The sequence below is a fragment of the Tyto alba genome, unplaced genomic scaffold (genome assembly GCF_018691265.1).
Source record: "Tyto alba isolate M040663 unplaced genomic scaffold, T.alba_DEE_v4.0 Super-Scaffold_27, whole genome shotgun sequence".
NCBI lineage: Eukaryota > Metazoa > Chordata > Aves > Strigiformes > Tytonidae > Tyto > Tyto alba.
Window position 1 is genome coordinate 31,847,344 of NW_024881301.1, and position 22,167 is coordinate 31,869,510.

The 22,167-nt window shown below is 43.1% G+C and overlaps 1 protein-coding gene across 6 annotated transcripts in view; it reads left to right on the forward strand.

Annotated features, from left to right (window-relative positions):
• Window positions 1–303: 303 nt before the first annotated feature.
• COBL (cordon-bleu WH2 repeat protein) overlaps window positions 304–22,167 on the forward strand; it is a 161,955-nt gene continuing 140,091 nt past the window's right edge. For 5 of the 6 annotated variants that reach the window (XM_042798182.1, XM_042798184.1, XM_042798186.1 and 2 more), the window contains exons 1-2: window positions 304–459; window positions 688–750. In XM_042798182.1, coding sequence (XP_042654116.1) covers window positions 707–750 — 44 coding nt within the window. In that variant the 5' untranslated portion in view covers window positions 304–459; window positions 688–706. Of the gene's footprint in view, window positions 460–684; window positions 751–22,167 lie in introns of all 6 variants that reach the window. The other variant, XM_042798183.1, reaches the window with a different exon arrangement.

Below are 22,167 nucleotides of genomic sequence, written 5' to 3' on the forward strand. Positions count from 1 at the left end.
CGCCGGTGCTGCCGGCGGCGCCTGTCGCTTCTCTCTGTCCCGCGGGTCCCCCCCCCCATCCCATCCCATCCCATCCCATCCCATCCCATCCCATCCCATCCCATCCCATCCCATCCCATCCCACCCCACCCGATCCCACCCCATCCCACCCCATCCCCGCCGCGGCGTGGGCGGCCGCCCCGGCAGTGCCGGCGTGGGCGGCCGCCCTGTTTGCGTTTGTCCCGGCCAGTCACATGGAGACGGGCTGGCAGTGCCCCCGCCCCCGCCCGCCGGGGCCGCCGAGCGGGCAGCGGCCGGCCGCGCCGAGCCCAGCGGAGCCGCTCGCCCCCGGGGAGCGCGGCCCGCCCCGCCGCTCCGCTCCAGTCCCCGCCGGGCCGGGGGGGCCGGGCAGCCCCCTCCTCGGCGGGCGCAGCCGAGCTGTCAGCGCCCGCGGCGCGGCGTTGCCTGCCGGCCGGCCCGGTAAGACGGGAGGGGGGGCGGCGAGGGGCCACCGTATGCCGGCTCGGCGGGGCATCCCCGCCCGCGGTCGCGCTGGGCAGCGGGGCGGGGGGGGGCGCGGCGGGGGCGAGGCGGGCTCTGACTCCTCTCCTCTGTTCCCTCCCTCTCGATCCCCCCCCCCCCCCCCCGCCGCCGACCTTTGCCGCCGCGGGACCGCGTTCGGACCGTCCCGTCCCGTCCCTCAAGAAGCGGTGAGAGAGGCTCGGCCATGGAGACCCTCGTACGGCCCGGGGCCAGCAAGCCTCCCAGCGGGTAAGCCACCCGGGTGGGACGGACCGGCCGCCGCTCGCCTCCGCGGGCAGGAGCGGCTCCGGGCAGCGGCCGCGCTGGCCGCCGGGCCTCGGTGCCTTCCCCCCCTCCGCTCCTTCCCTCTCCCGGGCCGGCGGAGCAGGAGACGGCAGGGTGAGCGGCTCAGGAGCGGGGAGAGGCGCCCTGCCTCGCCCTTCCCCTTCGGAAGGGGCTCCCCGATCCCGCTGCCGTCGCCGGCGGCCCCTCCGCCTGCAAGAGGGGAGGGGTTGGGGAGCGGGGTTCGGTTTGAGGGTCGGTCTCTCGCAGGGGGGTTATTGGGGCGGGAAGGCAACCGGCCGCGGCTGGCAGCGCCCGGCCCGGAGCGGGGGGGGCCGGGGCCGGGGCCGGGGGGGGCCGGGGCCGGGGGGAGCCTGTGTGCCAAGAGGCAGCCGCCAAACCCCCCCGGAAGGTTTCCTTCAGCCGTCTCCGCCGCGGGTCCCGCAGCCCCACCGCACGGCCGCGGCAGAGGAAGGGAAAACGCTGCCAGCCTCGAATTGAAAACGCCAAAAAAAATTTGGCCGAGGTTGGGCGGTGCCGGCCGCTGCTCCGGGTTCCTCCCGCCTTCGGTGGCGGGCACCGCTCTCGCAGTTAGCAGTGCTAAATAGCAGCCAGCCCTAGCAGAAACGACAGGTGGATTTGGGTTTTTTTTTTTTTTCAAGAGAAGGGACAAACACAGAGTATGCCAGCAGTGAACTTATTAGTCCGTTAATTAAACGACAAGAGCAACAGCAAGATGAAGTCCTAAGTGATCTCTTTTGTCAGAGCAGAAGCTGGGCAAATTTTAAGAGCCGTGCTGTCCGCTCGCTGCAATTTGCTGCTCTACTTCACACTGTCTGCACAGGCTGAAAAAGACTGTGATTGCTTCAGCAGCTTTTTTGTTTCTACTTCTAATGTTCATGTCACAAACTCATTTCAACTTAGTAGAAAAGAGCTTTAAAGTGTGTGCTAGTGGTCTACAGCAGTTTTGTTAGGTTTAATTTCCTTAGTTTCTGTGTCTGATAGGAAGTCTTGTGGTGCCTAACTTAGAAAGTAGAATGGAGAGCGATGGGTGAAGACAAGATGCCGTTGCTAGTGCTGTAGTAATGAAGCCTTATGCGTGCAGTGTTTCTTTGACTTGCAGAGTGTGACATGGGTTGCTGCTCTTTTTGTAAATAAAATGCTTAATTCCAGTTAAAAATGGGCCTGTTTGGTCGTGACCTTTTAGCTAACCTTCTATGAAAAGCAGGAGATAGAATGTGCCTGCCCTCTCTGTATTTAGTTGATGTAACAGTACAGCTGCTTTCTAAAATCCTGATAAAGAGGAGATCTGCGATGCCAATTTATACATGTGCCTTGAAGAGCAACTAGTATTTCTCAGATGCAGTGCTGATTAAAAATTTGTCTCAATTGCTGGGTATCCAAAGATTGATTAAAGAGTTCGAATTTGCAATGAGGAAGCATGTCATTAGTGCATCTCGGAGATGAGCGCTGGAGTCTGAGGGCATTTCTGAACAAACCTCCTGAATCCTACGTAGCCGGTTTCATCTGTGTGAACCCGTCCGCGGCCAGACTCAGATATTACACATGTGAACAGAAATTACAGTAGCTGCATTAAGTTCACTTGGATGGCTCCTGATATGAAGGAGGGGGGTCCAGTCGGAAGGTGAAGATGCGCTTGCGACGTTGCATGGCAAAGCGCGTGGGTGCTAATCCGCTCTGCCGACGCTGATGGCAACGCTGTCGTGTGCGCTGACGGGGACTGCCCCTCTGTTTTATCTGAGCTGATTTCAACCTCGAAACACGGCTTATTGCCTTCTCTTGCAAATCAGAGGTTCCCAGCCTGGATCTGCCTGTCCCTGTTGGCAGTGGGCTTCACTGAACAGTTTGTAATTCCCAGAGTTGCTAACATCCGTAGTGGAAACGGATGGATATTTGGGCCCTAATCAGGTTTTAGTTGCTCAGTGAGGGAATCCACTAGGAAAGGGCGGCAAGAGGACAGCTTCATCTGTCCTTGTTGGGTCTCGTATGAGCCCAAATGTGAGCTGCATCTGGAGCGTGCCCAGGGAACACTGGCTTTTAAGGCCACTCTGGCAGAAATACCTTCCTTTCATGGCAGGAGAAACGTGATACACGTTTCCAGCTTATTGACTGGGTTAGCTTGCAGTTATGAAAGGGAGGTTAAGATGACCGGAACTTTACAATTTTTAACAAAATTTAGGCAGAGCTGGTTTGTCTCTGTGTAAATCATTAACAGCAACATTAAGAGTTTCCCTTGTGAACAAATTTAATGTATCATTTGGTACCAGGTAGAGCAGCTCTGCTGTGTGCTTTATACAGATAAATTGGCTATGTGTGTTTCATGGCACGGCTGCCTGAGAATTGCACATTTAGAAGTGGGATACTGTTGTGGGTTTTTTTGTTTACATGGGAAATGAAAACTACAGTTTGTGCTGGTTTTGCAGGGTTTTCCTCATTTCTCAATTTCAACACCCAGAATTTTATTATTGCTAATTGCTAGGCACAAGGTTTGTAAACCTTTACCAAGTCCATAATACTTTATTTAATTAACATTTATTTTAGCTTATGAAGGTGAATTTAAGACAATCAGTAGCAGCAGCAGCAATTAGGATTTACTCTGTGATCATGCAAAGTGTACTAGACGAGAAATAAGCTTGTTTAAAATCTACTACCTCGGTGTCTGCATCTGCCCTTATTTTATCAGGGAGTGCAGAGATAGGGCTCTCTGGGTGTCTTGACTGGTGACTTTTTTGACCATAATGTGGCATAACAGACATACACTGGTCATAAGTGGCATAGCAGGCTCAAGCCTAAACAGAGGACTTACAGGATCAGTTCTGTTCTGCTCTGTCAGGAGCCCCGCAAAGCACAGAGCGTCTTTCCCCGTCACTGAAAGCGTCTCCATCTCCCATGGAAACCAGCAGTTCGTGGGTCCTCCTCTGTGCTGTTACGTCTGAGGACAGAAAAACTTCCTCTGGAGTTTGACAAGCGTGGGGAAAGCCTCTATGTTAAACAAGATGTATGAGCGCTTTCTTTAAGTAGCACCTTTGTTTTCCGTGCTTCAGCTGCCTTCCCTATCTCACAGGCCCTTACAGTGCTACCAAATACAGGCACACGTTATCACACCTACTTTGGAGGGACTTACCTGCTGGATTGAAGTCACCCTGGAAGTCAGATAAGGGTGGTGAAACGTCAGTCATGTTTACACACAGTACCTGGGAAAGCAAACCCCCAGGGACAGAGCAAGTCGCCCATCTCAACTTGTTGCAATTTTTTCCTGTTATTTTATGCCTACTCCGCATAGTTAAGTGGGTTACTTTGTGAAACCACACATCCAGCTTTAAAAAAAAAAAAAAAAAAAAAGGGAAATTTGTATTATGCTTGTGTTCAGGGTATTATTTTTAAACCTTGTCTGGAAAAGCCTGGAGAGCACAGAACATGGATGTGAATGTCTGTGTAACACTGGTTACACTGTATTCTATCTCACCTTCAGATGCTACAGGATTTAGTGTGTGAAGAAACAAACTTAATTAATTTTAAAGTCAGAATTGGAAAATTGAGCGATTTGCCAATGTTTCCTGTGTTCTGTATTTATGAGAGATTTCTGTGTAATGTGCAGGGTACTGGATGGCAAAGGGTGATGACTGCAATTAGAAATGTAGAGTAGCAGTGTGGTAGTGGCTTTGAAAATTGCTGCCCTGGCCAGTTTCAGGGCTGGCACTTGTGCTTTTGGTGTTACCCTTCATGTTGTATCCCCATTTGTACGTGCACCGCTCCCGGATAATTCAGACGGCGCTTCTTCTGTATACACCTGAGACAAGGAGCTTCTCTGTAATACATTTTCCTGGCACTGCAGGCACCATTAGCCCTGTCTTCCTCTCACAAGTAGTTTGAGTCCAAAGTATTTCTTTCTGTGTCAGCGGTGATACATCAGATTAAATAAAATTCTAGTAATGGTGACAGAATTGTGCTTGCTATTGCATTAAATGAAACAAGGCAATTTTTATTGTGTTATGCACTTCTGTGCGAATATAACTGTTGAGCTAATATACTGGAAGACATTTGTATTTTCAGTCATGACTCAGGATTGCTGATGATAAGCAAGCTAATTGTAAAAATAAGCTAAATGGTGAGATAAACAGAATGCAATCCAGTCCTGACAGCCGTTCTTTCTGAATTCCAATTTCCCATTTCTCCTATCTTTTCCCTTTTTTTCTTCTTCCTTTCTTTCAGAAATCTGTTAGTCTCATACTAAAGTAGAGGATGAAATAGAAAGCTTCTTAAAGTCTCTCCGATTTCTGGGCTGTCTAGAATATTCAGGATTTGTTTTCACACTCTGTCTCCCAGTTGTCTCTCATTATTTTATTTCCCATGGATATCTTTTGAATTTTTTCATCTTGCTCTTTTATGCCACTCCTGCCACTGTTAGATGAAGTTGAGCCTTCTCTTTCCTATTGTTGCCCATCTCATTTGTTCTTCATGTCTTTCCCTCATAATTCCAGATTCATTTTTCTGCAGGTTTGCTCCCGTAAGTTTACACTTTAGTCAAAGTGCTTGTCTTTATGAAAGCACTTTCCTGCTTCATGGGAGGTAGCACTATGTTTTGATGGGGCAGATTTTACTTATCACCCCATCTGGGCAAGCTGCACCAGTTTACAGTGAATTTCAGGATGCTGCACTAGATAAAGCTGAGGAGAGGGGGGATTAATTACAGTTTAGAGCACTCTCATGAGTGCACTTTAGGTGATGCTGGCCATTAAGGAAAAACAACTTCTTAAATACTTATTTTGAAGTCAGTTCAGTAAATACCTGGCTAATTTGTGTGTAGTTAATCTTGCTAGAGAAGTGGTATATTGCTTTTTTGCTGAGTAATTCTGATCACAGTGCATGATTATGATCAGTATGAAGGGATTTTTATTTTTTTTTGCCTTTAAAAGAATGAGAGTTTTCTTGAATATGTGTATTTATTCTCAAACTTCTGTGGTGGTGTAAATATTTAAGACTCCTGTTGTCACAGACTTGAATTATCTTATGAGCATTTATGAAGGCTTCCTAACAATATTCTTCTGGGTTAAAGAAATACATGTAGGAGACTCCATTTTATTTATATAGGCAAAAGTGTGAACACACTTACATGACCTGCTGTGAGAGCAGCCAGGAGGCCTGTGGCGGAGTTAGGGAAGTACCTCACTTCTCCTGAATTGCAATTCAGTGCCTTAACAAGTATTCCCCTGTGTCTGGCCTTTAGCTACTCTGTTAGCATCAGCAAACACTTGATTTTCTGGCAACGACTGCGGGTGTGTATACTGCAGCTTTTTGTGTGGCTCTGGCGTTGTGATTTCCATGAAAATTGACAGCTTTCACACTTTAATGCTGCTTCTAAGAGATTGAGGGGTCTTTAGAATTTTTTTTTTTTTTTTCCATAGAGGGCTAAGCCAGCTTCTGCATTAGAAGCTGGGAGTGGGGAAAGACTTGAAAAATCTGTATTTCCAGCTAAAATTGTGATTTAAGGATCTTTTAAAAGTAGCTGCATTTCCAACTCATGGAAATTACAACCCTTATTAACATATTAATCCTCTTAATGTATAGAGCGTTTCCAGAGCTGTTAGTTGCCCAGTGAGCCGGGCTGCTTATCGTTAAATAAGTGATGCTGAGAATAGTGTATTGTTGTCATAGTTTCAGCATGAGAGTGTCAGCGATGAGCCAGGGACTTAACCCGTGCCAAGGAGTGAGTCACAAAGATTGCGTGGCAGGGCGCTGCGATGGCACAGGCACGCAGCGTCTCGTGCCCACTTTAGTCCCCTTGCACCAGAAACATTGTCTTTTTGGTCTCGTTAATCCCACAGCTAATGAGCTGCCGTAAATGCTGTGCGTTTGTGTGGACTAGTTGTCACAATCAGAGAAATGGAAGAGAAAATGGACTGAGAATGGGTTTTCTGTTTATGTTCCTTTGTTTTTACTGTAGTTTCCAGACTGAGAGTGTCAGTGGGATAAAAAATTTAATTTCTTACTGCTGACCCTGTTAAATTCAACCTGGTATTTGCATGTTAAGCTGTGTTCTGTGTATTCCTTGGGATGAGTTGTATGGAAGAGAGTTGGCAGTCTCCTCTGACAGTTTCAGTGATTAAATGGAGTTATAATGCTTTCTCTGGTAGTCAAAAAATGATACAACCCTAGCATACTTTTTTTTTTTATTATTTTTTTTAAGGCAGTGAGCATCATTAAAGCAGGCAGGAAAGGTGCACATGAAGTGAGAACTTGGTGCAGACTGGGCCTGAGGTACTTGCAGAGGTGCAGTAGACAGACTGCATTTTCAGGTTCAGTTCTGTGCTCTCCAGTGTCTTATTTTTATTAAAGGTGATTGACCAGTATATAAGTTTTAAGGTTGGTCTGTGAATTGCTCTGCCTCTCCGTGTTACAGTGGTGTATGCACAGCGGAACGGCTCGGTGAGGTGGGATGGAGTCTCTCTCCTAAGAAATCAGCAGCTAGGTAGTGAGGGAACTTGCTTGCAGAAAACCCACATCCAAGGACCCGCTTGGCACAGGAAGGGCTGAGGATTAAATCTGCAGTAACTTTTACTATACTGAATTTCCAGGACCACCCAGCAGCCAGGAGCCCTCCTTTTTCCTTTGAGCAAGAAGCCAGATAGACGTAAGCCTCTGTACTCCTGAAGCTGTTGTGTTGCAATCGATTTTTCCATAGCAGGCTCTAGCAGTGACCCAAAGGCTAGAAGAAAATACGGTCTTTCTAAGCCATGCTGGTTTTGTGGTGCTAACAGTGAAACCTTCCTTTACTCAACAAAATAAACAGATAAGATGTAAAGTCATACCACTGGCATGGAGCTTGAGCAAGAAAATTACATTTTATATTGTCAGTGTTCTAAATATAGCCATAGCGTAAGGTTCAGCGGCAAGTACCAATCCAGAAGTACTTAATCAGATAAGTGTTACTTTATGTTTTCACCAAGGGTGACTAACAAGCAGTACGATTCTCTGTTTGCCATACCTGTTTTTCTTTGCCGTGTTGGGTTTTATTTATATAAATGCATGCTGATCTGATCAACTGTTACTGATGTTTTATTGTGAAGTTGAGCCAAAAAGGTAGAACTCTCTTGTTTTTCAGTAATCGAGGGTTAATGGCTTTTTTTTTTCTTTTTTTTGAAGACCACACAAGTACGTAGAGATTTAAAACGGGTAACATTGATGGTTGATGAGATGCTTTCTGAGTTTTCGAACATTATTTTAACAAACATATGTACTACCATTCATAGTAAGATGATACAAAGCCTCTTCATATTACTGCTTTTTGTTAATATTTTTTCAGTGGTTTAGTTAGAATAGAGAACAATAAAATTCAAGCGCCTGGGTGCGAATGCACCATTGATGACCAGCTGTTGCCACCTCCCAGGTCTGACGGTTGTTCCTGTTTGTCTGTTGGTCCCCTTTCCCCTGAAAAGGCAGTTTGCTTCTTGGGGGTGAGTCTGCTGGGTTTCTGCTTGGTACTTGTGTTACGTGGTGTCAGGAGATGGTGTGATGGTGACGTGAGCAGTTTGTCCTCCAAGGCTGTGTGAAGGTCCTCGTGCTGCCGTGTACGTAAGATCCACAGATGCAGAATCAGTTTAGTCAAAGCCAGCTTCTCCGGGGACACAAGAGGAAAGTTGCAAAGAGTTCTGTTCTGGATTAGCTAGATGAGTTTTGTTTTAAAAGCTTGTCTCTTCCTTCCCACCCCACCCATCTCACAGTGGGCATTCCCCCGTGCCCGCCCTGGAGGTCTGCTGGGAGCTATGGCAGTGGCTTTCTAATGTAAGATAAAGTAGTGAATTCTGTTCAAGCCCCTTTAAAATACTATTCCCTCTTTTATTTCTGTTGTGTAGAGTTATTTGGACATGTAATAAACATTATTCTTTTCTCCTGCTTTAGCAGGTCCGAAAAAGATAAATAAAAACTCCCAAGTTATTTTACAATAAAACATATTATTTAATTTTTCTTCTTATTTCTGTGCTTAGATGGTTTTTCTTTCTGCATGTTTCTTTTCTGTTTGAGGTTGGTATCTCGCATATGAAGCAAAAATACCACCTACGTAAATATATCAAGCATGATACGTCCGATCTTACTGTGCACAGGACATGTATTTTCCCTTCTGTTTTTGTCTGAGTGTGCCACAAGGGAAGTCTCCAAATCAATAAATAGTTTCAGCCACATTGGTCGAAAAAACCTGTTTTCTGTGCTTTTCTTCGATCTCTCCTCCTGTGGCAGTGCTTTATTTCTGAACAGCACAGCAGTGGTTCTGGGTGTTGATGAGGGAATATATTGGTGCAAATCCAAATTCCTTCTTTTTTTTTTTTCCCTTGCTTTTTTTTTTTTTTTTTTTTTTTTTTTTTTTTTGGAGTAACTTCTCACGGTACTTGGTACCAAGCCTACACTTTCATGGATACGAAATAAATTACTCCTAGGTTCCCTGGGGGTTACAGCTCATGTTTCAGCGTCAGCACAGCTTTCTCTGCTCAAACGGGTCTCATGGTGTTGCTCTCAGTCGCTCGGACAAATGCTCTGATCAGCCCCTGCTAGGACAGGCCTTTCTCCTTGGGAAGGCTGACTAGCCTTTGGCTTCTGCCGTGATTAAAATCTTGGTACTGTGACACCTTCAGGTGCTCCTACGACTGACTACCAGTTCATTAAATACAGCTACAAACAGGTGGATCATGTTGCTAAACTGCCAGTGGTGTAATTAACGCAATTATTTATTTTGGTCGCTTTTAATTACCTCTGTTTCTTTGCTTGTGCTGAACTGGAGAGTCGCTTGGTCATCTCATAGCAACACAGAGCAGCACTGAAAGCTAAAATAATGTTACGACGTCAGATGTGCATAACCTTGTGCTTTTCGAGACTCGCAGTCTTTTTACTGTTCTGTTTTACGGCTCCTTAAGGTCTGTTGAGCAGCTTCATTACCTGGGTGGTGCCTCGTCCAGAGGGGGACAAACTGGGACCAGTTTGTGTCCTCGGTAAGTCCCGAACCCTTCGTGTACCCAGGGAAGCTGTGGATCCTCCAGCACTGGGCTGTGGGTTGTAGTGGACTTGCCCGAGGTCAGGCTGGCACAGGGGTGCTGGGGAGAAACCAGTGTGCCAGGCCATCATCCTCAAACTCCATCAGGGGTTTGTAAACCAGAAGACATTTTTACTCCCACGCTTACATTAGTAAGTCGAGGATTGTTATCCTCAGGTCAGGGCTGTTTTTCCTGAGTAGACAGTGTTAATGCAGGATTACTTGCTTCTTATCAAACCTAGCTTTTCCATTGTGAGACAAACACAGTTGTATCCAGGTGTGATGGATAGAGTGTCCAGGATCAAACTTAAAAATAAAAAAGAAAGGAAAAAAGACAACAGCCATGACTCATCTTTTATGAGGGTAATTACAGGACAGTATTTTATCTTAAATTTAGAGATTTGTGGGTTTTCTGAATTACTGTGTGTTTAGGAGGAGGACAAAAAGTTATGCTGCAGTTTTAAGTAATAAATTTGATTGCTTATTTTGTCCCTTCAAGTCTCGTCGATTGTACCAACTTCATAAAACTATCTAGAAAGAGACTACCTAAGCACAGTCCTAGAACTGTGTGTTGATTAAACCATCTCATGATGAAGGTAAAGTTGCTTTTATTCCTAACTTCTACACAAATAGGGTTAATTAAATTCTCCTTCCATCTCTTGCATAGATTTGTAAGAAACGTGAAAATACCTCCCTAAAAGAGCACTTAGTTTTCTGCAACTAGCATTTACCTAGTTTTCAACCTTACATGTATCATGAAAAGTTACCCTTCTAAAGAACATTGATTATACTTTTGATGAAGAATTCTTCTTTCTGAAAGAGACAAATTGTGAATTTTGGAAATAAATATTAGTGGATGCAAGCTGTTATTTTATTTGGTTATTTATTTGTTTTGCTTTTAGTAGTTCGATATTGCAATTAATAAACTGTCTCAGTGGGTGTTGGCACTTGATGCCAGGGTCAAAATACAGGGTCTTCCCTTTCCTCACTTAGCTGTGTTGGGTTTTTTTCCTCTTGTTTTTTTAAGGTTTATTTTCCTCCAGCCTCATATAAGTCAAACCAGGGATTTCATTTCTCTTCAAAAGCATCCTGAAAGCATTCTGGGTGTGTTTTGTTTGTTTGTTTGTTTGTTTGTTTTTAATTTTTTAAGGCTGTTAGTGTAGTATTGTACCAAATGACTAGTATGAGCTGGGTAGACTTGGAGTCTATCTGTTCCCATGGTTTATTAGGCTCTGTTGGGACCGAGATGGAGAGTCTGCACACCCTTGCCAGAAAATGAAGAGTGGCAAAAGCACTAGTTAATTGTTTAATGTGATATTGGAAATGGGGCTTTGGTCAGCTGCTCTGAAGCAGCTTGAATTTATGTGCCCCGTTTAGAACGGAGGAAAGCAGGCATGGCTACGCTCCCACTGCCTTTTGCGCTGAAGGGCCCGTGGGGTTTGGTTTTGCTCTGCTTCACTTGCCAGGCTGAGGTGTGCAAATCACAAGTGGCTCGGCTGAAATCTCTGGGTCTGCTCCTGTGTCAAACAGGTGGGAGAGGGAAGGGCACGGGCTTCGCTTGGGCAGATTGGTTAAAATAGTTGCAGGTGCACACTGCTTTTGTCTCTTTACTGGGGTTCTGGTTTATATTTCATGTCGAAGTAACAAAAAGCGGGTATCTTGTTCTAGAAGGGGGATGGGTTTGTGTGTTTAGGTAAAGATAGGTGAAGTCAGTGCCTATATTACCCTGTATTGTCCACCTGTGGTTGCTTTTCTTTATTTACATGAAGGTAAACTGAAAAGTGGCATCTTTCCACTAGTATTTTACAGCTAAGACCTCTTGGACACTAACAATATATTGTTCATACTGGTCAAGGGTAAGGAGGTCACTTATTTCTGTTCTCAGTTGTTCTTTTTGCAAGACCAGATAGTGCTGATACTTTTTTGAAAAGCCCACAACTTGCCATGCCATTATGCAAGCCTTATTTAAGAATACTGCTCAGAATACTGCTTATCTATATAATTGTTTGTTGCTTATTATTGTGTATTCTCAAATTAGCCATAGTTATTTTGGAATGAAATCTCTTTGCATTCAAGTGGTTAAATACCATACTTTCTCCTATTAAAAATGAGATCCAGGTCTACTGGAAAATACTTTACAAATATAAAACTGCCTGAAGTATAAAACCTGTTTATACAGATATCGTCTGTTTCTTGCCATGAAAAGCACCGTAAAATCCCCGTGCCGCTTCATTTTCATAAGGAGTTACTTGGAAAGAAATACTGCTTGCGGTGCATTGCCAATTATTTATATACTAATTTGCTGCCTGAGAATAAATTCAGATTTTGAAATTCAGTTTGGTATTGAAGAGATACTGGAGGAAAAAAGGTCTTAAACTACTACTTATTTTACAGCTTACCTTAAATTTACCTGGGAAGAAACTGGCAATGCTGAATTTTTTTGGAGGGGTGGGAAATGAACCTTTTTTAAAAAGTGGTGTATGTATGAACAGTTTTCAGTCATTATTTTTAAATGTAAATTCCCACTTACACCTGTATTTTTACAGAACAAACAACTCTGTGCTGTATATAAAATATTAAGCTGTCATTACATAAGTACTCCTCTGTGTGCAGAACACAGGCACCAGATGTGAATAGGAGGTCACATACAATGACTGGGGGCAGAGCTCTGCTCTGCCATCGTTCGAGAGGATGTGCACTTCAGCCTTAGATGTACAGATCCACCCTTCAAGGGAATGATCCGAGTAGCTGAAAAGGGGAATTGCTTCTTGCTTCTCTTCTGTAGGTTGCCTTTTGCACTTCAGCCTTTTGATTAATCTCGGAGAAATAATCGAGGCTATGCTGTTTCTTTTTTCCCCAAGCAGATGGTAACAAACATGTCACTAGCATGGAGACTGAATTTTCCTTCCCAGCTTGGCCAGGAACAGGGTAGGCAGAGTTACTTGGGAAAACATAATGTGGAAGCTCAGATCACAAAGAAACCCCTTGTGCCCTGTTTTGCACCTGGCTATACCTGTGCAACAGGATTCAGATATTTATAAATCTTTCATAAGCATTGTTTACTTGAAGACAAAACCCCAAATCAGCAACAGGGGTTTTCCTGCATTAATTTGCTTTCACTCCTAGAGAGACCTTTCTCAATTTTCTATGCTGCTTTTTCATTTTACCGAGGATACCGTCACTGCATAGAGAAAGAAAACCAGTAAGTTTGGTGTCATTCGGTTGTGCTATAGTGATGCAGTTAAGAAATGAAAAATAGTATTGTCTTACCTTCCAGCTACCAGACAAATTTTCTTACAAAATTCAGGGAACTAAGTGAATCGGAGACTTCATATTCCTTTTGTGACTTCTGAGGTACCTGTGATTTGTTCCATAGTGCTTATCACAGCAAAGACCTCAGTTCTTCAGAATTAAATTATATAGGCATAGAGAGGTCCACACAGGAGCTGTTTCGGAGGCTGCTTTGCCAGGTGTTGGTGAGTAGTACATGTGCAACCGCTTGAGAGCGGTGTGAGGGAGGACTGGGGTGCAGATGCTTCACGCACGGTTCTAGTCCTTGCGCACGGGGGTCTCAGGAGCAAGCCTTTGTACCAGTGGGTGGCACAAGGGAGAATGAGCACGTGGCACTGACCTGTTTTACTGCTCAGAGAAAGAAACAGATTCTTCTTTCATCCTACTGGTTCGGCCTTGGCATTTAAAAGCAAATGTATGACTATTTTAGGATTCTTTGAAACTTGCAGCCTATCTCTGAATTAATGTGTTCGTATTTCACACAGAGTTGCAGATGGAAGATTACAAGCTGTGCTTTGAGCAACGTGTGTTAAGTAGTGTTGGAAAAAAATGCTACTGTATGGGACCTTGCTTCTGGAGCCAACATGTCCACTGTGTCGTACAGCTGTGCCATTCCTTCCAGAATTGTTCTGCAATCTATTTACATCGAGCAAATGTTGCAGTCACGGATGGATTTATGAGGATAATGATCTGACAGAACATGCAAGCTTATAAATAATAAATTTTGCTGTGCACAGGGAAACTAAGTGTTCCCTGATGAAGCTCCGCGTATTTAGGAGGGGTGGTACTGTGACTTGGAAAAAAATTTGGGAGGTAGCTTGTGTTCCTCAAAATGCACATGGAAGATGAGGACCAAGGGATACAGGTTTTATGCTGCACAGTAGGGTGCAGCCGTGTTGACAGATATCTGATGCTGACTCAAAATTGCCTGAAATTCTGTGTTGGTTTGTATGCCTTGGTGCTTCTGAGACACAGTCAGTGTGTTTCTGTGGTTTGGCAATGGTGCCTGCAGATGTCACAAGTGGCGGAGTTCGGGTCTTCATGGTTTTATTAAAATTGTCTGAAAGTACGTGTACGTCCCTGGGAGCTCAGAGTAAATAGAGCTCACTTGGAGAAAACACTTGGAAAAAAATAAACTGTCCCTTGATAGGGAAGTTTGTTCCTTCTGACCTTTTTAATTCTCTCTTGCAAGTTTCTAATTTCATGGCATGACAGAAGAGGAGAATCACGTACTTGAATTTTTACCCAGAGCAAAGTTATCGCTGCTTGCGGGGATGTGTTCTAAACAGACTGGAAGGAGCTCCCTCTGCCATGGCTTGCTGTCTGACAGACGCACTCTGCTTGATCTCGTCCTCTTTGGTCCTTCCAGGTCTTGTCCACAAGCCCATAGCTCTTGGCAGAGCTGTGACTCCCCAGGTGGGCTCAGGCAGCGCTCTGACTCCTCTCACGGTGTCCCTCCTGCTGACACTGGCCCAGAAGCTCCCGAACGCAGCAGACGTGGGGAGTGCATGTAAAGACACAGCTGGGCCTGCGATAAAGGTTCAGAAGTGCACAGCTATGTAAACAGCTTTCCTCAAGCCCCTTTGTCTTTTTCCTGACACCGTTCAGTTTGCTCCGCTGTCTTCTCTCACCAGGGTTTCCTGTGCTGCAGAAAAAAAGGGGAAAAATGTGTTCACGAAATATCAAGTTAACTTGTAATAATAATCAAGTTAACTTGTAGTAATAATCATGACGTTTTACATTATTAGATGTGAATTTTACAGCCAGCATATTACAAGAAACACTTAAAACTCTTAGTCATAGAGGTAGGATTAGGTAAGAATAGAATTACTTTTTTTTTCTCAATTAGTTTGATTCCAGCTCTTTTCACGCTTAGACAGTATGAGTGTATTCTGATACACACCTTTGTAATTACATAAAATTGATAACAAGCCATATGACCTCTGGTTACAGATCTAAATATTGGCATCAGTTCATTCATTACGTCTGAGTATGTCTCTGTGCTTAAATCAGTCTGTAATTCATAATGCACCATCTTTATTGCAGTTTGCATCAAGAAATGTATTCTAATAGAACAGTGAACACTTAAATGAGAGAACTGAGTAGGTGATAATACACTTATTTTTTGACAGTGAAAAATGTTTTCCTTTTTAAGTAGTATTTAATACTTCATTGCATTAAATTATTTTTGTCACAAAGCAGCTCAGTTTGTATGTCTGTATTAGGTAGCTGGAGTTATATTGGTTTAGTACTTCAGTACAGTACTTCTTTCACCCCATCTCTTAACTTCTTAATAATCAAATCAAGTGAATGTTGTGTAAGTTTATGATACCCTTACATAAGTCACGAAGCTCATTTTTAGTAATGAAATTAAATGTAATATACAAAGAGCAGGGACCTTTTAATCTACAAAACTGACTTAGTCTTGAGTGAAAGTTCAGAACTTTATTGGTGGCGGTTTCATTTTTCAGCAAAGCTGAAAGTAATGTTTTAATGTCTGAATTAAGTTTTTCAAAAAACACACTTGTGAAAATACGAGATTTTTTACTTTATACAGCAAAAATATGTGGCGTATCTTGCATGTTTTGGTTTCATAGTGAAGAAATCCTGGTTTAAATAAACTGCAACAAGTTGCCTTTTAGAGAAAGGGGGAGGAGAAAAATTATTTTTTTTTCTTCTAGATTAAGTTTTAATATACAAAGCTTTTTTCCCTCTTTCAAATCTTTCCTGAAATGACCAAATCAAACTGACTTTTGTGAAGCCTGCTTTTGATTAATCTGACTGAGTTTTATTTACCTATTTAATCTGAACCATGCCTCCTCCTTATCGTGTAAAGTCGGTTACTGTTGCTAAATATACCCGTGCATTTTAAAGAAGCAAAGCTGTGCGTGAGTACGACCCATTCAGAGCAGGGTTGTGGGGTAGGGAGGGACCTGCTGGTAACCCGAGAACAAGAGCAGATGCTAAATTAGCAGCTGGATCGTTAGTAACAAGTCCACAAATGTCTGCTGGGAAATGATCTTCTTTGGACGTGTGTAGCGGGGGTGTATAGGTTATTCAGAGTTTCTAGCATCTAGTTGCTCTTTCCTCATGACTCAGAGGAAAGTTGCGGAGCCATGCGGATTTGCGTTTGTGGAGCGACTGGCAACTTGTTTTCATTGAAAGTACAGGCTGCATTTGTAAATTATTATTATTGTGCGGCATTTTGTATTAAGGCATGATGAAATTGGAAAATGACTGCAAGCGCAAGGAGATTGCTGCCAGTATTTTAGTTACAGAGTTAAGTGGAAAAACACTTAAAAGACTTGCGGAAAAGCAGATAACATTATACAGCATCATTAATAATCCCAGGGCTATGATCCATTTCCACCTTTAACATAAATAGGTACCAACCATTGGCTGCGGTCAGAAATAGATGAGGCCGTGACTGGATGAGACCCTAAATCACGAGTGAATAATGATGACTAGTAAGTGACGTGTGTTAAGTGGTAGCCAAGCAGGAGAATCCGAATAAATAAAAGATCGTCAAAAAAAAAAAAAGTAAGAGAGCTGTCAGAAAATGGCTATTTATTTGGGAGACAAAACTTTAATTCGTCTAAGTCTCCTGCTAATACATGCTTTGAAACCTGTGCAGATATTTAGTGTAGTTTGCCTGCAGTCTGCTCCTTCATGGCCTGACCCCAGCACACCATTCCCATTGCAATGCTGTGGACTCAGCCATGACAAGAAGTATCTATCTGACTTGACTTTACATTGAAAACCAATATATTTCTTTATTCCGTAAGCCAATGATTACGTAAACGTGTGCATCTACAAGTCACCATTTCCCTACATTGAAGAACATGTTTGGGGTTTTTTTTTAAGCTTATCAATTCGGTGACATCTATTCAATTTTCCAGTATAAACAGGTTCAAAAATGATATAGACAGATAGAAAAATGGTGCATGCATACCATGGCCCTAGTGTTCACAAAAAAGTTTTGTGATTTCTTTGTTAATTAGGGAAAAAAGCCTTGATGTGGAGGGGGAAAAAGCCTTCCAGCTGACTGGTGTGACTCTACCAATGACAGCCTTGTCATTGGCAGGATTGTACTCAACAAAGTGAGTCTGTGGTGTTCTGAGACAGTGACTGTGATTTAAACACCACCCCCCCCCCCCAAACCCACATAGAAAACCCCCAGATGAACCCCCTCCAAACTGATGACACCCACACAACAGTGATTTAACGTATGAAGGTGCTCTGTCCTGTTCAGTTATCTTCCTCTGGTATTTGCCCTCCAGTGCCAGGAGCTGACTGGAGGTCAGGTGAAAGTTAAGGCTTTGGGGCTGGCAGCGAGGTTTTCGGTTAAGATGCCAGGAAAGGCTCTGCAGGTCATAAAGGTGATTCTGACAGGAGCCCTGCTCTAGATGCAAGCCTCTCAGCTACTGCAGAGAGGGATGCACAAGCTGGGTCTCCAGTTCAAGACTTGCCTATTCTAAAGAAAATGAAGAAGAAACTTTGAAACAACTGTTTGCATTTGAGAATCCTCTTCTGGTAAACAACCCAGCAACTAGACTAGATCTTCCCTCCTTTTTCCCTGAAAAATTAAGCATCTGTGTGAAAGAGAGGGAGTGAGTTGGAGTCAGTGGGTTTCTGTGGGAGTACAGAAGCCCCAGAGGAAAAAAAAAAACAACATTGGATTGTGTAGTGGCTATTTATGTTATCCTAAATATGGAAAAATGTTGAGTTCATATAACTTGTCAGAAAAAGGTGGAGATACTATTTGTTTTCTGTGTGTGTACATGTATACACACATAACATTGTCAAGTTTTAATTAACATGTTAATGTCTGTGGTAGAATAGTGCACATGTGTGCAGACCGTATAGTGTTACACAGTTCCAAGTACATGCACGGGGGTGGTTTTATTTTGGGAGGGGAAAAAAAAGTTACTCTCTGGTAGCTTTCTTTTTAACAGGGAAATTAAGAAGCGTGATTCTTTAGTTGCCTTTTGGCAAGGAATGGCTTTTCCATCTTTGTACACATGACTGTAATTTAGCATTAATGGAAAAACAGAGTAGCTTGGTGTTAATCCTCCAGACAATACACCCCATTCTAGTGGGGATTGAAAATGTTCTGCTGCATAGCTGCTGTGCTGGATGAGGCTGCTGTCTGTTGTGGAGCAGGTGGGATGGAGAAGGGAGAGAGTTAGGCAGTTCTTTGTGATCACCATGCCAAGAGCAGGTACAAGTTTGGTGTTTGGGATTTGGGGAGGTGCTGGTGGTGGTTTTTTTTTTTTTTCTTTGTTTGTTTGGTTCTTTTTTTTGTTTGTTTTGGTTTTTTTTTTTTTTTAATGTAATGTAATACTTTTTAAACATAAATTAGTGTCTCCCCCATACAGCAGTTTACTGTGAGCCTTTGTCACTAGCAAAGATGATTATTTAGGTGACTAACACTCAGAGAGTGGTCAGGCTGTTTCTGTGTACAGCTGTACAGGTTAGCCAGTTCACTTCGTATACTTTCAGCTTTCAGTATTTTTCTATATGACAGTTCCATGCAGTTTTCTTGTATATATACTTCCATGATTTAAGCCAAAACAAAAATTAACCTTTGCATTACTGTCTGTAAAATCATGTAGTTATTCAAATACTCATTGCTGCATTGCTTTATATCTGCTGTTTTATACTTGGCATGATAGTTTTGAAGCTTTGGGTAGTGTCTTTTTTTTTCATTTACAGTGTTAAAGGTCAGATCTAAATATGAGAATGCACTGCATGGTCTCTGCATGTGGGACTCTTCATATTACAGAATTTAATTTGATTCTGCTCACTTTCGTGAAGGCAGCCCATCTCCCATATGTTAAGGTATGACACTTCTTGAACAATTACATTTTCTTCATAAAGAGGACGTGGATATTCAGGACCTATTTGGTCAAGTTGTCCTCAACTTCTTTGTACCAGTGTGCATAATTTTCTAGTGCTTCCTAATTTCATGGGTGATGTGTGGTAACAACATCATGAATGATCAGTAAAGCTCCAAATGAACCCCATGTAATTTTGTGGCAGAGTGCTGTCCATTGCATGTATAGGGAAGAAACCTGCCATCAACTTCACTCTGCTGATTTCTAGAAGTATAAATCAGGCGTATTTCAGTCTAAATTGGTGATCTGAGAGACAGTAGTTACTGATTTTTAAGTGATGTGAACCTTTAATACAGCATTTTAATATAAATTGTATAGTCATTTTAAAAAGCACTATTAATACAGAAAAGATGTTTATAGTTTATCATAATTAAACATCACTGGGGTTGTGGGAGTTAGCTTAGAAGGTCTGGTTCTTCAGTCTGAGGCTTTAGTCTTCAACCTTGAGCTTGGGTTGTGTACAAGAACCAGTGAGGTCAGTTAAGGAGTCTGCAGAACAGATTTTTTTAAGATGATGTAAGCATGATCTTAAACAGTACTTGGGATTAAACTGTTTACCCAGGTGTATGCATCCATATTCTGTCAAATTTTTATCCTTTGAAACTATGGTTAAAACAGACTCCTCCTTGGAAGCAGTTGATTGAAGTAAAGTCTCTCTGTGGAGTTTTATGTAAAGACCCGGGGGCTGCTTCAGTGCTGCATCGTCTGGGAGAGAAGCAGCACAGAAATCATAGTGAATGTGTGGTTTGATGCCTCCTTTATCCTTATTCTAGTTCCTGAACTGCTGAAGAAGATAAAATACCTCAGGTGCAAGTTAGAGCAGCCTCTTGAAAAACTTTGATGCAGTTTTATTACACAATTCTGAGCCTGCAATGCTAAATTAAAATACAACAGTAACGAACAAAATTCACTCTGGTCCACCACTGTCATCAGAAAGGAGGAACAGTCACTCACACTGCTTGTCTTTTGGTTTATTTATTCCTTTCATTATAGTATTGTCCTAGACCCTGACCATGCAGTAGGCATCTGTAACAAATGAGCAAGGGTGATCATTTTTGCTGTTGGAAGTTGCAGTGGATTTTTCCAGCAGATCCAGCTGTTGGGAAATACAGTTTAAGCATTCAGACAAAATCCTTGTGGTTTTTTAATTCGTGTGTATGAGGTGTTGAAGACTGAAGTAAAAAATTGGAGGTTTCATGCCACCTCTAAGTTGTTTGAGTTCTGTTTGGGCTTCTGCAGCCCAGGACAAAGCGCAAGGAGGCCTGACGGGCCTTGGTGAGGAGGAAGAAACGCTTGTTAAAAGGTGTTGTAAGCCTCCGATGGGTATGGGAGCCTCTCCAATCCTTAAAGATGTTTCAGTCGTGTACCCATTTCACTGTGTGTTTTAACACCGATCCAGTCTGATGTAGCATTTATCCTTCTCCCCTGCTCCCCCCAACACATTTTATACCCTTTCAAGTCTGCCTTGTCCATCATGTTTCTCCTGCCATCTACACCTACTTCTCAAGCCTCCATCCTGCTTTTTCGCTGAGCTGAGTTTCTGGCACATCACACCCTGCCAAGTTACTGCTTTGACTCCATTGCTGTATAGGAAAGCCCACTGATGCTGACTCCAAACCACTCAGCCGGGTTACATGCCCCTCTGTGCTCAGCAGGTAGATGTAAAAAGAGTCTGCTCCTGTGTGCAGGATTATTCTTGGCCAGCGTGTTTCTAAGATAACACAGGTGTTGCCATGTATAAACCCACTTCAGAGGAGAGGGTGTGAACAGGCTTTGAAAGGAGCAGGGCATAAGCAAGGCAGATCCTGTGCATTTATGTGGCACCGCAATCCCATGAAACCTGCCCAAAAGAGAAGCCAACTTGTGGAGAGATTGCTTCATGCTGTGTAAACTGAGGTTTGGCTCTGGGAGAGGATTCCTTTTTTCTTTATTTTCTTTCTTTTTTCTTTTTTTCTTTTTTCTTTTTTTTTTTTTTTTTTGAGGGAGGGGGTGTCATTTCCCTTTCATATCCTTGCTGGCTGCAGACAGAGGAGCTGTTGTGATTTAGCTACCAAAGACTCATTGATGATCATCTACGGATATAAATCCAAGATCAAGAAAAACAAAGCAAGGCTCTGGTCCCGCTGCGGAAATGGTTTCTCTTTCATTGCCCTGGGAGGATGAATGACAGAGGCGTGATACTTTAGCAGTTCAAATTAAGCTGCTGTTTGGAGTGATTTCAGTCAAAACTCTCCCCAGGTAGAGCACATGCTGTACTGTATCTACATGAAAATAAAAATACCATTATAAAGAAAGTAGCATAAAAATACGACCTCATATGGGTCATTTTAGAAAAGAAAGGTGGCATAACTGTCTGGATTTTATATTTGAAGAAACATGTACAGCGATATGCCAGAGATAACGACAGAAGGAAAACCATCCTTCTACTTTTTCACCCAGAGTTCCGTTGTAATTTTCAGCTTTCAGATTCATAGCGCTTTTTGTGCGAGTTCCCCTAGCAGGCAGGTAGGTACAGGTGCTAACTTGTAGGTTTGTGCTGAAATACAGTGGTGAGGGCACAAAGAGAGGTGTTCAAAAGCAGGCTGCTGCTTACAGTAATAACTCATGTCCTTTGTACGTATTAGATCCTCCAAGTACATGTGATTTTGATTTGACTGGAAAGGGTAGTTGAAAGCAGAGACTTTACAGAAAGTGACATTTGCCAGTCTTGATTTGACCAAAAGTGAAAGCACACCGATAGTTAGCACAGGAGACCATCCGCTACCATGAAACAGATGGGATCGTTTTTGTCCAGTGTCTCTTGGTGACACTGCTGTGAAAAGTTAGGGATTTTATTTTTTGATGTTGAATTGGCTTATGAGACAACATAAAGAAATACCATTTCATTAACTTTTTTAGACATGGGGTTTTTTTCAGTTTGAGAAAACAAAATAGATGTGTTTTGTTTTTTGTGACAGCCTTTCAGTAATGTATGACATTGAGTTGACTGTCCTTTCTTAATGCCAAATTTTTTTCATAAAAGACAGAAGAAGAACAGATTATCTTGGAGATTATGACAGCTAGGGACTATAAACTTTATATAGAGGCACAAACTTTGGGAGCATTTCTAAAGTGGTAGTGTTCTGTATTTAGTTTGAGACCAGACTGGTAATG